Raw genomic sequence first — 15,715 nt, forward strand, 5'->3', positions numbered from 1 at the left:
TAGCAGGGTGTTTCAGGCTTTTTATTAGCACTAGTTTGGAAATCACAGCATCAGTGAATTTCCTCAGTTTCCCAAAAGTAATAACCGGTCTGCTATCTCTTAATTTCTGGCTGAATTCTACCTGTATAGCTGGTTTTCAGATCCAAGGCCCTCATGTAAATCCATTTATAAAGAGGATTGCTTTGATTGAACTTTGGCAATATCTAAGTGATTATAGAAACTCGGAGGAACTGGCCTTTCTGCACTCTTAGAGTGCAGTACATGAAACCTGGACCTCATCCATGCTAGGAATATGTAACACCAAGGCCCAGAACATGCACAGATGGGCTGCTAAACCTGTAGCAGCAGCATGCTGATTAATAAGCCCATAGAAGAGATCTTTGGCAGCAGGCTTCAGGGGGATCCTAAACCTAAGGTTTTGATCCAAGACCAAATTGGAAGAACACAATGAAGGACGATCAGTTGAGTCACCACTTCCCGCAGCACGCTGTAGCAGAGGTGCCCTTGAGCTTTCCCAGACAGTCACTGCACCGCCGACCCAAGTGCAGGGCTGAGGATGCTGCCAGCAGTCCAGAGTCAAAAACATGGCCAAGTTAAATATGTGCTAGTAACTGGTGTAGCACAGGCATGTGGCAGGTGCCAAGGGTATATGCAAAGCCTAGACCACACGAGTTAGGGGGTGCCTTGTCAGATGCAACGACTGTTACCACAGTCCCATTGTGATAACCCCTTGCAGTCACCACCCAGATCCCTTGCAGTTCCTTTTGTAAGCACCATCAGGCTGTCTTTGACTGCCCAACTGTTGCAATATGTTCAGTTTCTCTATGTGAAGGAGGGAGATTAGTGAAATATTTACAAAATACAGAAAACAGTAAGAGAGCAACTGCATCAGACTAGTAAGTTTTTGCTACACAGGAAAGTACTGTCCCTTAAGTCACATAAAAGTCTTGATGACAACTTCCATGGCACTGTAAACTTGAACTAGTATCCCTTTTTAGTAATACGGCCTAGCACAAGTGGCAATATTTCAGGCTAATCCACCTTACACACTTGCCCCATCAGAATCTAGGCCTGCTACACCTTGACCTCTATCAGATTTTCCAGAATATCTTTCTCTTGTAAAGTAAATACGATATTATGACCCAAAGAGTTGTTGCAGTGAGGTTTTGAGTCAGATGCTCTGCGTGGGATTGACTGTCTTGCATCTTCCACTTAAAAGGGAAATAGTTTTCAAACACTTCATGTCCAATGTAGACCAGGATTGAGTTCATTCCTGAAAGTAAGCACAGGTCATACCATCTGAAAGAGCAGGTATGAGCTTGCTTCAGAGTAAGCAGGCAGAGGCATGCCAGGCTTATGAAACAGAGTGGCACCGAGACAACAGCAGCTAATCACCACAGCTAGTGTTACTTGCCCCAAAGATGCTACACACATGTTTTTTCAAATACAGTCTGAAGGATTCTCTCCCCAAAAACGTTTATTGAAAAGAAATACAGACAACCTATATGCTAAATTGAGAATACAACCAAATCAGTATCCTGCAATTGTATTGACAAGAATAATCATAGTTATTGTCTTCAGGGTGGCTGTGTGCCAGCTTGTTTGGTCAGATCTATTGCCTTTACAAACAAATGGTGACCCCCCCTTCAAAGCTCTGGGATTCTTGGTAGGAGATATGATACCATGCTGTCACCCTACCCATCTTCCTGTCCAGACACCAGACACCAAAGCTGCTGAAAGGTTCCCTCTGCTGTGGGTTTGCATTCTGTACTCAGATGTTTGTCAAGAACCCAGTGTGGTTAAAACCACAGTGAGATGCTTTGGCAGACAGGCTTATCTAAAAACACAGAGACAGAACCTACACAGCTGCCCAGGGGATTTAGTCTTCCACATCTTCAGAAGTGGTATGACTCTGTTCACAGGCCTTTGAGTTTCCCATTAGGTTACTCAAGCCTCAGCAGTCCTTTCCAAAACCAACTACGAACCAGCTGTGGTATTTTGCTTGGTACCAGGCAGCTGTTCCCTGGGACCTTAACTCGAGACCAAACTGAGAACGGTCATTGGTCACAGAAGCTTTCAGCCCTTATATAAAGGCCTGACAGTCCCTCTCTCCTAAATATCTGGTCTTGAGTGTCCCAGTTGTATGCAAAGATCTAGCTCAAGTTAACCATTCTGGCATCCTTCAGGTTACCTCATTCTAAATCCCAACTCTTTTAAAGACAAGGGAAGTGCAGAAAACATAAAAGGATAGTATCAGTGCAGAAAGAATTGGAAGGAATATGTTTCCTGCCGTGATTTTACTGACCTGGATAGAAAAATGGAGCACCCGACCACAGTCTCTTGACATCCACAAGGTAATATATCAGCAATAAGAGGATGAAGGCAAAGCAGCTCATGGTTGTCACATATGATATTGACCTACACACGTTTTCAGTAGAAAGATTATTTAGAGAACTATGTGATATAGACAGATCTCAATATAGGAAAGGTAAAACAAAATCATACTAAAAGTTGTATCTCTTTGCTTACCATAAGTTCTTGTTTATGGGAATAAACCCTTCTTCTTTAGAACATTTTGTCAAGATAGCAGAAATAATTCCCTGAAATAGAAAGTTGCTAAAGTTTATATAACCACTGCAACTTGTTTCAAAAATACTAAGTTTGCGTTGCATAACAATACATGTCTATTAAAAAGCTGCGTAACTATCTGACTTACCATTACTATGCTCCATATGACGAACCGGCTCATAATTTGTTTGTGCTGGTCTTTGTAGAACAAGATAATTTTTCCTGCCTAATGTAAAAAGAATACAAAAAATTAATTAATGCTCATAAATGTAACTACATTTCAAGAGCCAGATATGGTTGCCACTGGCTAACTGTGCTAAGACAGAGAACATGAACAGGATTGATAACAACTAAGTGGCTGAAAGGCTCAGAATGGAAACTCTTTGCAAAGAATGGACACAGGTGGGGAAAATATGTAAATGCAGCCCACTCAGCAAGAGAGGTGCACCTTTTCTAATACGTTAACACTGAGCAAAGGGACGAGCAACTTTTTAGGTCAACACAATGTGGCTCGAGCTCCATCCCCCTCAGCAAGGATTGCACGAAGGAACAACGCCACGTTGACTCCCCAGCCAGCCCCAAGAGCTTCTCCACAGCGCCACGTCACACCCTGCCCTGCTCGGAGCACACGCTTCTTTTCAGGCACCACCAAGAAATGTGTCCACTCACTCATTCCTCAGTGTCACAGTTCTGTTCCAATCTCTGCCCCGCAGAGATTCCCCAAGACAGCTAACACTGCATGTCAAATGGAAAATTAGCAGCGGGGAACATGTACAGCTGCAACCTTTAAAACTGCACGCTTAAAATGAAGCTGTGAAGTCTATGCATCTCTTGGCCATATTTTCCAACGTGCAGAGCCAGCCTAGTCCCAGCATAAGCCAACCTTAAAATAAGCAAAGGAAGTTTCCAGGTGGATATTTTGCAAACTGCTTGTGTCCATCCCTTACAAAAACTGAGAAAAAGTCTTGGTTTATCTAACCTGGCAAGCTACTGCCAGGTTAGATTCCACTTCTCTGACACTCACTTCAGGCTAAGTATTGCTCTGGAAGAGGTTTTGTTAGAACCACTCTCAGCCTTAAATAAAGAAAGCAAGTTGCCTCCCCACTTCCAAGATTCCTTCAAATCTTCCAATTATATAACACAGCCAGAAAGAAAAGAGGTACCTGCAGTCCCAGAAATGCCATAACAATGGTATTTATGGTCCCCAGGATCCCTTCAGGATCATACGGCATCGTCGTTTGGTAAACCACCTTAAAGAGAAAGCAGTTGTTAACAGGGCATCTGAGCAATCAGTCTCCTTTCTCTTCCATCCCCTTGCATGTATCATTCCCAAGCCCCTCCTGACAGCTATGTTCAGTGCTTGCCTGTGGCTTCACACTGCAAACCAAACGCTACGTACACTTGAAGAGGGATGCTGATATATATGGTTTTCTCCAAGAAGCAAACGATCAATGTAACCAGCCGCTCCTCCAGTGCAGTTGGGATAGTTTCCAAAGTCTCCAATGCCCCCAGGACCAAGATAGCCCCTAGGACAGAAGCAAACAGGTTACAGCACAAAGTGTTGGTACGCTCCACCTGAACAGTAGCTGATCCAGTGGCCCAACACACTTAAATGCCCAATGTTTTCTGGGGCCAGAGGTACACAGTGAAACACAGGTCCTACATGACAGCTGGCTGGTGGCTGTTTTGATCATTGCAATGCCATGAGCAGGTCATGAGGGGACAGGCAATGTCAGGAGCCTACAGCAATGCTTCAGTTCAGCCCTGGCTACCCAGCTGGCTGCTCCACCTGCTCTGCAGGTGCTGACCCTTTAAAGGGGCAAAGATGAGAGACAGAGATGACATTGTGATGGTGATATATCACTGTACACAGACCTTAGGGAGATTTTAATCCTCTTCTTTAGATAGAAAGGAACAATGATGTCACGTTTATCACACCTGGTACTTTACCAAAGTAAAGAAAGTTTTTTCACATGATCAATGCTTCCCTTAACCCCACTGGCCTCAAAGCTCTCCTCTTCATTCTTTCCCTACGTCTAATAAAATGTATTTTCTACTCAGTAGAAGAAAAACAATCTGATAGAAAGTCATCTGAGTACATAGTCTTACCTGGGACAACCTGGCACTGGTAACAAGAAGGTCAGGCAGAGCCAAATCACTTCTAACATCAGAATGAAAATCCACTGTGGCCAGTAAGGGAGAATATCCTGCAGAGCGGGACATGGTGTCTCCTACATGAGATGGAAGGAGGGGGATATTCCATGCCCTTGGGGACATCCTGTACTTCCTGGCAGGCAGTCCCCCAGTCATTACAAAACTGGGTTCTACCAATAGATCTTTCATCTTCACAAATGATTTCCAGATACTTGGGGGAGGGGGAGAAACAAACCAAAACAAAAGCCCACAATGTTTTTTAGCTTGGAAATGTCAAAAGGAATTTTGATTCATGAGTAGAACAAAAGCCTTTTGGGAAAACAGACTCCAGAAAGGCCAAAAAGCAGTATTACTTTCCCCTGCTGTGAAAAAACACTGCCAAAATTAACTGGACAAAACACAGGCCACAGGACTCAGCACAGAGATGCCTGTCCCTGGGGTCCCTTGGTGGTGGAAAGTCATCAAAAGTGCCTGGGAATCCCTGCTTCTAAGCACCATCTGAATGGATTGGTGAAATCCTCAAATACAGCAAAGCTGGATGTAATAAATTCCAGACCGGGACACTGAAGGGTGCATGTTCCCTGAAATTTTTGCCAGGTCACACTGCACTATACATCAGGTAAGACGCTACATGTTTTGTCATCATTTCTCATATGTTTTTTGTGCCCAAACAAGAGCAAAAGCTCCCAAATCCTACTCCAGTATCACTTGTCATCTCCCCGTGTAACTCACCAAGATCCCACTCTCAGCCCCAGCTCTTGTAAACAGGAGTTCGAGAGCAGCAACCACCAGGTATGTGAATCCCAGCCTCTGGAGCACCCCAGGAATACGCAGATTATCCCAGGACACTAGAAAACATGCAAGCAATGTTGAAGAGGAGCAGATAAGGGCTCTTTTGTAAATACAAAAGCTACCCTTCTCCAGGGAGAGCTGAGACCCACTGCAGAAGGTACAAGGGACACATCCGCTCCACCACCTCACTTTCTGTAAATCATAACCCTGGGAAAGTCACCACTGAGACGATAAACAGTGGTCAGCACAGGGGTCAAACAGAGAGAATTGCGTCAGTGCAGAACTGATCGTCACTCTGCAGCATACCATCGAACTGCCCCCATGCAACTGGTCCTAGAGCAAGGCTGACTGTTTTCTCAACAGCCCAGCCAAGGAGGCAGCAACAATGGTTGCAGAAATACAAGGAAGAGAGCAAGTTCCACTCACGCGGTCCAAGGCAGTAATTGGGATTCACAACTATGATTCCCAGCAGGATTAGCAGAAAACTCCTCCAGAGGATTTTCCCAAGCACCTTCCGCTTGGAACTTCCCCACTTCAGCATGGAGCTCAGTGACAATGATATCGACGTCCCCATGATGAACACAAACCTGGAGAACAGAGAAGATGGGAAACAGAGCTGACAGATGTCTCATCACACAGGTGTGTGACAGGAACCACTAAAGCTAAAAGAGTAGCCTGCATTGGCCCAACAGAAATGCATGCATTGAGTGAAACTGGACAACTTCATTTCCTCTGATTGCTAGGAATTCTCGGACAGCTGAGCTTGCACTATGGGACCTTTCCACCTCTTTCAATGGTCAGTTGAGGCAATAAAGTTCAGGGAAGTAATTGCATTCTGGTCTTTTTGCAGCAATACATATGCCACCAAAAAATTGCATTACCCAAAATTAAATTCACATCTTCAGAGCAGTAAAACACAAGCTGCAAATCTGATTCAAATTCAGAACTGACTGTAGATTAGGTTCACAGTCCAAGTCCAGCTCCCATCTCCAAGAGTAACCACAACCGGTGTGTATTTTAGAGAAGCATGCTAGGGGTAGACGGGATAATTGCTTCCCCATAAAACCATTCTCTGGTAATAGACAGATTACCTTAATCCAAAATTCCCTTGGCTGTTTTATCTCTGGATACACATCAGTTCGGCTTTGAATCTTGCCAGATTGACCACCTTCAACACAGTAGCATGGCAATGAGCTCCTCAGGGATACTGCGCTTCCACTGGCAGGGCAACCCTGGGCCTCCCACTGCCACTGTGTGTGGGGAGGAAGGAGGATGTGGGGCAAACAAAAGCACTTAGCTCTTCTACTGATTGATAAGGATGATGCTGTTATCTGGAGGGGCAGATTCCTATCAGCTGTTTAACACAAATTCATCCCTCCAAATACATTTCCATGTGGAGGGAAAGTGCACACAATGTTCTCCTTGCAACCCTTAAATAAAGAATCACTTGACACAAGAACTATTATTCATGAAGACTTACCATGGAAACACCAGATCTGCAACTGTTAATCCTACAGAGAAACAGGAAGGAACACATTATTTACCTCAAACCCTCCCTAAATTCTAACAACATTACTGTTGAGTTTCCAGAGGAATTGCAGGCTGCTTGCAATTATTTGATGCCCCAAAATCTAAAACACATTATAAACAAAACTTAAAAAGAGCCAATCATGTTGCTTCACTGCTTTTACCATTCTTCAGAAATAGGGTCGGAGCTGATTGCTGTGTCTTGGGAAAGATTTCAGGGATGGGATCCTTGTTATTCTCTGCTAGAGCAGCATGATACCCGACCCCTTCCCCATCAGCTTGCCAATCAAAGCATGTTTGTACAGCATCAAGTACCGTCAGCGTGACTGTGGTCATTAAACAACACAGAAAAGTTAAAGACACAAACCTGCGTCAAAAATGAAAAGGTTACACACAGATTGTGATCTGAAACCATCCCGTCACTGTATGACGAGCAGGACTACATGCTGCTTTGCCCATTAACCTAACAGGCCAGATACCCTGCTGAGGCAAACTGGCACAGTGTCCCAGCCTTCAGCCAAGCAACAGCTCGCTGCAGCAGCTGCACTGCTAACCATATCTAGCTACTGCTGCAGTTAAAACACAGATTAACTGTCTGAATTGTACTTTACCATTCCAACTCTCATGTTTGAAGAACCAGTATTTTCCTCCTCCATAGTTAACAAACACCATAATTATAAGAGAGAGCCTAAAAAGACAACAACAAAAACAATTGCAAAGTATCACATGTCGATGAAATACATATATATGAGCACACAGTTAATTTTTACCCCCATTAAAGCATTTCTGACAGTGAGATCTGTTTTATTTTATTTTTAAAGCAAGATTATGTGCAAGGTTTCCAGCTTTGCCAACCAGGAAGCAGCGTTTCAAAGATCACGAGTGGCAGTGAACCAAAGTAAGCTCCTTCACATCGCGTTTTCGCACTGAACATATGTTGTTCTTTTCCACCCTCTGCACAACTTTAATGTTTCCTCAAACTAGATCAACTGTAAAGTGTTTCAGAAAATCCAAGAATTAAAACCTTGATTATCTTCCAAGCTAAACAGACCCCCTTGAACCGTCCATCTGCTATACATTTCCATACGCTGTCAAACCGCCACTGGCAAAATCTCATTCCCTTTGGAAGACTTGCTTTTGAGCAAGGTCTTATGCTCACCCTCGGAAGGTGTCCAGGGAACGCAGCCGCTGCCGAGAGACTGTGCTCCACAAACGCGGGGTGGGATCACTGCTAATGGAGTCTGTTGTGTTTGGGGACCCGAGCTCCTTCGGGAACAAATCAGACATACAAAGGGCAAGTCAGCAGCTGCATCAGCTGCCTAGGGAACAGAGGTCAGCAATCTGCAAACTTTCACATACTGTGTTTGTCTTTGTGCTCCCCATCTTCCTCTTCCTTTTGTTTCCCCACTTGCTACTTCTAACCCCTTCATGGCTCCACCATATTGCAATAATAAAATTGCAGATGCTCCACACCACACCTTTGACCAGGGCACAATGCAGTGAAAAGAGGCTGTGTTTGAGACTCATGAGACTTGGGTCCAGTCCAAATCAGCTACAGACTTGCTGTCACTGTGAGTGCTGCTCTACAACAGAGCTGAACAGATCCAGTTCCTGACTCTCAAACAGAATCCAACCCATCCCATCCCATCAGCACTTGTCTGACACCACACACTGTTTAGAGAGCTAAACCAGTAGAAAATGAATCCTTTTAAATGCAGGAAAGGCTTCTTTCCAGTCGAGTTCCCTAAATCCCTCTGATCAGCCCCAGCGACAACATAAAGAAGCAGACATCGCTGTAACACAGCTACGGAGATGAACAACTCCAAGAATTGCTGCAGAGCTCTGCTCCCAAGTCTTTTGATTCTGGACAGGTTTGGACCTCCTAGATGTGAAGCCCAGACTGTGATGATCTATCTAAATGCTAGTACAAAACACAGCTCACACAGAAATGACAGCTCTAGGGCTGCCAGAAAAATCTTGATTTATGTGTAGATCCTGCTAAAATTCCTACTGTGCTGGAGGCAGACATGAAAGCTGCCATTTCTTCCCTTCCCTTACGTTGTCAGAAGGGGACAGTATTTTCACCGACACATTTACTTCAGGAGAACTAAAGAGGGTACGAAGTGGTAAGGTCAGGACTTGCAAGAGCTCTACTGGGAATCCACCAAAATTGCATGGGTCTAGCAGTCTCCATTGACATAGAATTGCCTGTCTGACATCAGTACAAGATTTGACAAGGGGAGCATGCACAAGGGGAACATGATTAGTAATAAACAAGTCCCCAGATGTCCGGATAGTGTGTGTTCCTCAGAGATAAAAACACTACAAAATGCAAATTAAAGATAATGTGGTCACTCACAGAATTAATTAGACGATCAGTTTCTCTGGGGTTCAGTTTCTTGTAAACCCAGCTTCTGACTGGATCAATTCTGAAAATTAGTAAGAGTTTAAAACACAAAACAAACCAAAGAGTACTTTATGGCCAATTTCGTCTTACTATCAACTATTTAGCAGCATAAATCAAAAGATGGGTCAGTCTCTATTTCTGTTTTCCCAGCCCACGTACATAATACTGAGATTCAGCCAGTACCTGGAACCCCAGTTAAGTCCAGCTATGTAATTACATCGCCGCAAGCTCAGGTTCGGGACTTTATTCTCAGGTTGTTTACAGGCAGGAATGACTCACTTCATTCAGTACACAGGATGGAAGGCTGCATATGCTACACATGCTTAGGTACCGATTCAGCGCTAGACGCAGGAACAAGTCATAGGAGGGTGAAGCAGTGTGTATGCAAGGCTAACGACGGACATCATCTGCTTTGCAGTAATGGCTCCACACACAAACTAACAAGGCTGCAAGATAACCCCCACGGGAAATTGTATCACTCCGTATTTATTATCATAGGGACAGCTACCGCAGGTTAACTTCTGCATGGCAGCCTGGTAACAGGGTCTGATTTGCAAGCATGGCTACAGTGGCACTCTGAAGCACTGCCACACTATGACACATGTTTTTAAACGCAGCCCCACTTCATGTGTGAGGAGGTATTACAATACTGTTTACTTACTTCATAAAAAGGTGCCCGGCAATCAGGACAGCAAGGATGCCCATGTAAACCAGGAAAGCAAAGAGGATAGCTACATGAAAGAGAGAGGAACACAACTCTATAAATGACCTAACAAAACCATTTAGCAGCCTGGGGTTGGCCAAGCATGACACAAACATGACAAATAGCCCAACCCACCATTCATCACACCATCGTCTCCATGCAATACATATCCCCAGCTGGAGTCCCAGGGGAAAAAAAAAAAACAAACAAACAACAAAGCAACCCAAACCAAAAGCAGGCTAGTTTCAAAGTGCAGCTCAGTGACTGCACATCTCAGCATAAAAAGGCAAAATTAAATTGCACTGCATCACACGGCAATGGTGAGAAAACAGTTGATGTGTCATACATTCTGAAGAAGAAACTAGAGATTTAGAAACAGCCTCAACATGAGGACAGCAGAGAGGGTAACAGAGTTTGTAAGCATGGAGAATTTTTCTTTACAGCTGGAAAACTGGAAGGACTGAAGAATAACCTAATGTAAAGGAAAAGAATGGAAGAGACATACATGAGAGTTTGAAACAGCCCTAGAAAAGACATGAACAAAAAAGCAAGATGTCAGGTTTAAAATAAAAAGCGCAACAAAAATATAAACGCTGTATGAGTTGGGTTTTTTTTGAGAGAAGCAAGACAGAGGGAAGAAGAGGGAACATTCTGCACACATACACAAACATGCAGGGAAACAGGAACTAGGAACTAACTACAAAAATATCTCCCTCCGGACACATACCCACTGATTTTTCTGGGCTAATCCCTGCTGCAAAAAGGTTGTGGTCATACAGCGTATGATGTGAAGAGGCCTGATCCTGGTCAGGGCCTCAAGACGGGTGTATAAAACATACGGAGGTAAGATGCTGAGAGGAGGAGCAAGCTCATGACACATCTTCAGCGCAGCATGAGTGGTTGCATGAGCTTTTTATGAAGTTGGATTTGCTGGGAGACATGCAAGTTGTAGAATGGAAGGGGAAAACAGAGCATTACATACGGAGGTAGCTGTTGATAGGGCCTTCATTGATGACTAGGTCACAAGAAACAGTTTTGGTGCTTGTACTTAGGGTCTTTACCACAAGGGAATAATTGCCAAACTCTCCAAAATGATACTGAATCCTGCAAAGGATAAAGGAAACGAAACTTTCTGAGCCATCACCGCTACAGGCAGGTAGAACAGCAGCATTTGGGGGATTACAAGCCTGAAAACTTGTAGGAAGGCATGCTGAAAACTTGGCCTAACAGCATGATCTAGCAAGGAGCTGTCTGGCTCTGCCTTTGCCCAACGTAGATGCTTCACCACACTCCTACATCACCTGTCTTCTTGAGCTACAGCCCCTCTGCAAGAGAAACCAGGAGCTTGCACGTGCTGGCTCAACGCATACCGTTTTGGCGCCTGCTCGCGCCTAGATCTTTTCAGCACAATTACAATGTACGCCGCAGTTACAGCAGCGGGGGCAAGACAGAGCTCTAGATCTAAACAGTCAGGAAAAAGGAGGTGATGAGCGGGCAATAAACAGGAGCATGGCTTCAAGAAAAAACAAAATAGTATAGAACTGTCCAGGTGTTCCCTGAGTCTGGGCCACGTACTTGCAGAGCTCTCTGTCACCCACAGAGCCGTTGAGCTGCAGGGTGAGTGGATGCTGGGTGTCAACCATCACCACCGCCGTGCCCAGTCTGCTCTGGCTCCCGTTGCTCGGTGGGACGAACGCCAGGAGCTGATACAAGCACTGTGGAAGAGGAGGGTGAAAGGATCTCATCAGTGCCAAAGGAGAGTGAGAGGGGGGCCTGCTTTGCACAGCGGCAAAGGAAAAGCCAAGGGAAGATGCCCGGGGAGTGGCGCAACTCCCGCTGCGGGGCCGCTGGAAGGTAAAACCGAAGGGAAGGGCCTTAACAAAGGCGGGGGGAGAGGCCAGGAAAGCGAAGCAGCCCCGCCGAGGGCCGGGCTGTCAAAAGCGGAGGCCGGGGGTGGGTGACACACACAGGGACCCGGCACAGCCCCTCCGCGGGTCGCTCGGCTCACCTGGTGGCAGGCGCCGGAGCGGGCGGCGAGGCGGAGGCCCTGCGCCGGCAGCTCGTTGCGGACAAGCAGCAGGGCCTGGTCCATCCGCCCCGGCGGCCGCCGCTCCGCCGCCGCCGCCCCGCCGCGGGGCCCGGCCCCGCTCCCCTCCGGCGAGCCCTCCCCGTGGGGCTGCGTGAGGCCGGGCGCCATCAGCAGGGCGCCCAGCGCCGCCGCCACCGCCGCCACCAGCCCCGCCGCCGCCGCCATGTCGCTGCGCTCCGCCCCGGGGCGGCGCCACTGCCGCGGCCGCGGCGGGGCAATGAAGCGGCGTCGGTCCTTCCCCCATTCCCCGGCCCTGCTGGGTTTTCCGGGGTCAAGCTTTCCTGCCCGGGGCGGCCGGCAGCCCGGGCCTTCCTGCTTGGAAAAGCAGGAGGATGAGGAGCCAGGCGAGCGTCGAGCTTGAAGCCGGTTTTAACAAGAACCGCGGCCACGCGTGGCCTTTCCCGTAGGACTGAAGTGTCTGCCAGGCAGCTGTGTGGCCTGCAGTGGAAAAGCCCCACGGACGTTCATCCCCGGGCTGGGAAGAGGGTCCTGCTTGGCCTCCGTCTGCCAGGGAGAATGCAGAAGCCACGGCCATGGAAAAGAGACCGCACTTTGTTAGGAGGGAGTTTCCTCCCAGGGAGGTGTCGTCTGTCTCCTTGGCGCTGCTGCTTGCGGCCGTCCTGCTGCTTAATGCCATTCTCTACCTGTACCTCAACGAGTTTTACACCTCTTCGGGACACGCCGAAACGGACCCCAGCCTCTGCCCTTTTGGGTACTTCAGATTGGGAGCAGTGAAGAACTGCTCCCCATGGCTCTCCTGTGAAGCCATCAATAGGGAAGTCAGGAAACTCAAGTGTGTTGGTGAAGGTGCTGTGAAAAAGGTGAGTTTGGTTTTCCTTTCTTGCCCCCTGTGGATAAAGAGCTTTCACTGTTTGATGGCTTATTAATGGCCGTACTGCTGTTGTAATTATCCTTGCAGCAGCTAATTACTGTAGACATCCAGGGGCATATGGCTACTGATGAGGTGCACAGAACAGGTAGGAGGGCCCGACCGGAGCCTGGGGCCACCTCCCTGACACCGAACGACATCCAGCTGCACAAGCAAAATCACAGAGATCGGTGAAGCACTTGTGGAGCATGGTACAATTGTGGCAGAGTAAGACTGTCTGGTTGGGTGGTATGAAATAATTTAATTTGTCTGCATTGCCCATTCCAAAGAAAACTTGGGAAATCATGAGCTTGCTGTGACAGGTACATGGCCCTGCTTAAAGGCTTGACTGTGCCTGGTGACTGTAATTTGCAGTTGTGACTAAGCAGTGACCCGGTGATCAGCGGCAGCTGGTGGAAGAAGACTCTCCATGTGTCTTACATGTCTCTTGTGTGTTCTCAGGTCTTCCTTTCCGAGTGGAAGGAAAACAAAGTGGTCCTTTCACAGCTCACCAACTCAGAGCTGAAGGAGGACTTTCTCCACGGACTGAAGATGCTGAAAGCACTTCAAAGCAAGCACGTTGTCCGGCTGCTTGGCTACTGTGAGCAGCAGTTTACAATCCTCACTGAGTACCATCCTCTAGGCTCTCTGAGGGGCCTGAATGAAACCCTCCACATCCCCAAGTACAAGGGCATGAACACCTGGCATCGCAGGCTGATGCTTGCTATGGACTATGTGAGTGTCATTCGGTACCTGCACAGCAGCCCTCTGGGCACCTTAGTGATGTGTGACTCGAATGACCTGGACAAGGTCCTCTCTCAGTATCTCCTAACAAGTGACTTTCACATCCTGGTGAATGATTTGGATGCTTTGCCGCTGGTGAACAGGAGTGCCGGCAGGCTGGTGAAGTGTGGTCATCGAGAGCTCCGGGGCGAGTTTGTAGCTCCCGAGCAGCGTTGGCCTTATGGAGAAGAGATGCCATTTGAGGATGACCTCATGCCTCCCTATGATGAAAAAACAGACATCTGGAAAATCCCGGATGTCTCCAATTTTTTCTTGGGCCACGTTGAAGGAAGTGACATTGTGCGACTACATTTGTTTGACATCCATGCAGCATGTAAGAGGAAGGACCCGGCTGAAAGGCCTTCTGCCCAAGAGGTCTTAGACACTTACAGGAAAGTTTTAACTCTGCTGATTCGGGAGGCGGCCATGCCTGGTACTAGGGAAATGTTATAGTGAATCATGAGACAAACAACATACTGAAGTTGATGTCCTTCTTATTTATTTAGCTTGCCTGAAGGGAAAAATCTCTGTCCACAAAGCTGAGAAGAAAAGAATAACTGAACTTGTACCTTTTGATTTAAAAAAAAATAATAATCCACCCAATGCTGGAGCTGTGCAAGCTTCCCACTGTCATGTTTAATCTATCATCAGAAGAAGAGGAGGGAGAGAGATGAAACTGTGTGGGTGCAGAGGGAAATCTGTTCCTTAAGAAATAATAAATTTTCTTTTGCAACTTTTACACAAAAACCCTATTAAAAAAAATGACTGGCAGAGGACTGGAGAGCAGAGACCATGGCATGTCCCCCACAAGCTTTGTGCTTATTTCTGTGGCTTTGTCTCATGTCTTGTCCGCAGAACTCTCACCCACTTCCCCATAGAATAAAAGCAGTGGTCGCTCGGAGAAGAGTAGCCCAGTTCACTTCAGATTTTGGTGGACCCCAATGCCAGAGCCCCAGTGGCAGTCGCTCCCTGCTGGATGGGGAATAGGTTGATTTTGGAGCTGTATGGCCATTGCTCTGTGGGCCCCGTATCCCACCCCAGCAAGCATGTGGCCACTTCGTAAGAAGCAGATGACACAGATCCCAAAGAGGCTGCTTACAGGCGTGCTTTTGTTTTTCAAGCCTTTGGCTGGTGGTATTCTCAGATGAGCTTTTTGGAGATGAAGCTGTAAAATTGGAATCTCTTGCTGTTTTTTAATCCATAGAAATCCTGAGCACTTTGGAAGAGAGTTGAAGTGTATCTTTTTTCATTCACTTACCCTTGCTGAGTGTCATCACGACTCGATGGACAGGGGGAGCACAGGGAACTGAAAGAGAATGTGACTTCCTTGACTTCCTTACACGGCAATGAGCTTTAAACCTGGGGTTTGAAAAATAAAAGCCCTATATTCAGAGCATACAATGCTATTTGGTCTGAATTTTGAGGGTGGTGAGGCACTGGAACAGGTTGCCCAGGGAAGTTGTGGATGCCCCATCCCTGGAGGTGTTCAAGGCCAGGCTGGATGGGGCTTTGAGCAGCCCGGTCTCGTGGGAGGTGTCCCTGCCCATGGCAGGGGCGTTGGAACTAGATGATCTTTAAGGCTCCTTCCAACCTAAACAATTCTATGATTCTATGAATTCAAAGACCACTAAGCATAAAGAAAGGCTGCTTTTTTGTTCAGTGTGCTTAGGAGAAAGCTTTTGGTACCTACGTGGATGTTACAACCTGGTACCAACAGCTGGAGAGGAAGAATAATGATGCCTTAATCCAGCAGTAAGCTCTGCTTTGTAGGATTGGGATGTACTTGTTCTGTCAGTGAAAAAAACAGGAATAGCATGAATGAGA

The 15,715-nt window shown here is 46.7% G+C and overlaps 2 protein-coding genes across 3 annotated transcripts; one reads left to right on the top strand and one right to left on the bottom strand.

Moving 5' to 3' along the window:
- Positions 1-3: 3 nt before the first annotated feature.
- HGSNAT (heparan-alpha-glucosaminide N-acetyltransferase) lies at positions 4-12,431 on the bottom strand. Of its 2 annotated transcripts, none has more exons than XM_063337349.1 (17): positions 12,160-12,431; positions 11,727-11,866; positions 11,134-11,255; positions 10,110-10,179; positions 9,401-9,470; positions 8,201-8,307; positions 7,653-7,729; positions 6,995-7,025; positions 5,941-6,101; positions 5,455-5,570; positions 4,678-4,775; positions 3,968-4,094; positions 3,732-3,818; positions 2,717-2,794; positions 2,530-2,600; positions 2,306-2,418; positions 4-1,273 (listed from the first exon to the last, which is right to left on the bottom strand). In XM_063337349.1, exons 1-17 carry the CDS (start codon positions 12,403-12,405, stop codon positions 1,092-1,094), a joined length of 1,896 nt encoding a protein of 631 aa, XP_063193419.1. In that variant the 5' UTR covers positions 12,406-12,431; the 3' UTR covers positions 4-1,091. The 2 variants fall into 2 exon arrangements, with proteins under 2 accessions (XP_063193419.1, XP_063193418.1); XM_063337348.1 differs by having other exon boundaries at positions 4,678-4,799.
- A 342-nt stretch (positions 12,432-12,773) lies between these two features.
- Positions 12,774-14,750, top strand: POMK (protein O-mannose kinase). The gene is made up of 2 exons (XM_063337350.1): positions 12,774-13,061; positions 13,571-14,750. The coding sequence occupies exons 1-2, from the start codon at positions 12,774-12,776 to the stop codon at positions 14,342-14,344; spliced, it is 1,062 nt and encodes a 353-aa protein (XP_063193420.1). The 3' UTR covers positions 14,345-14,750.
- Positions 14,751-15,715: the final 965 nt, after the last annotated feature.

Source organism: Chroicocephalus ridibundus, chromosome 5, assembly GCF_963924245.1.
Source record: "Chroicocephalus ridibundus chromosome 5, bChrRid1.1, whole genome shotgun sequence".
NCBI lineage: Eukaryota > Metazoa > Chordata > Aves > Charadriiformes > Laridae > Chroicocephalus > Chroicocephalus ridibundus.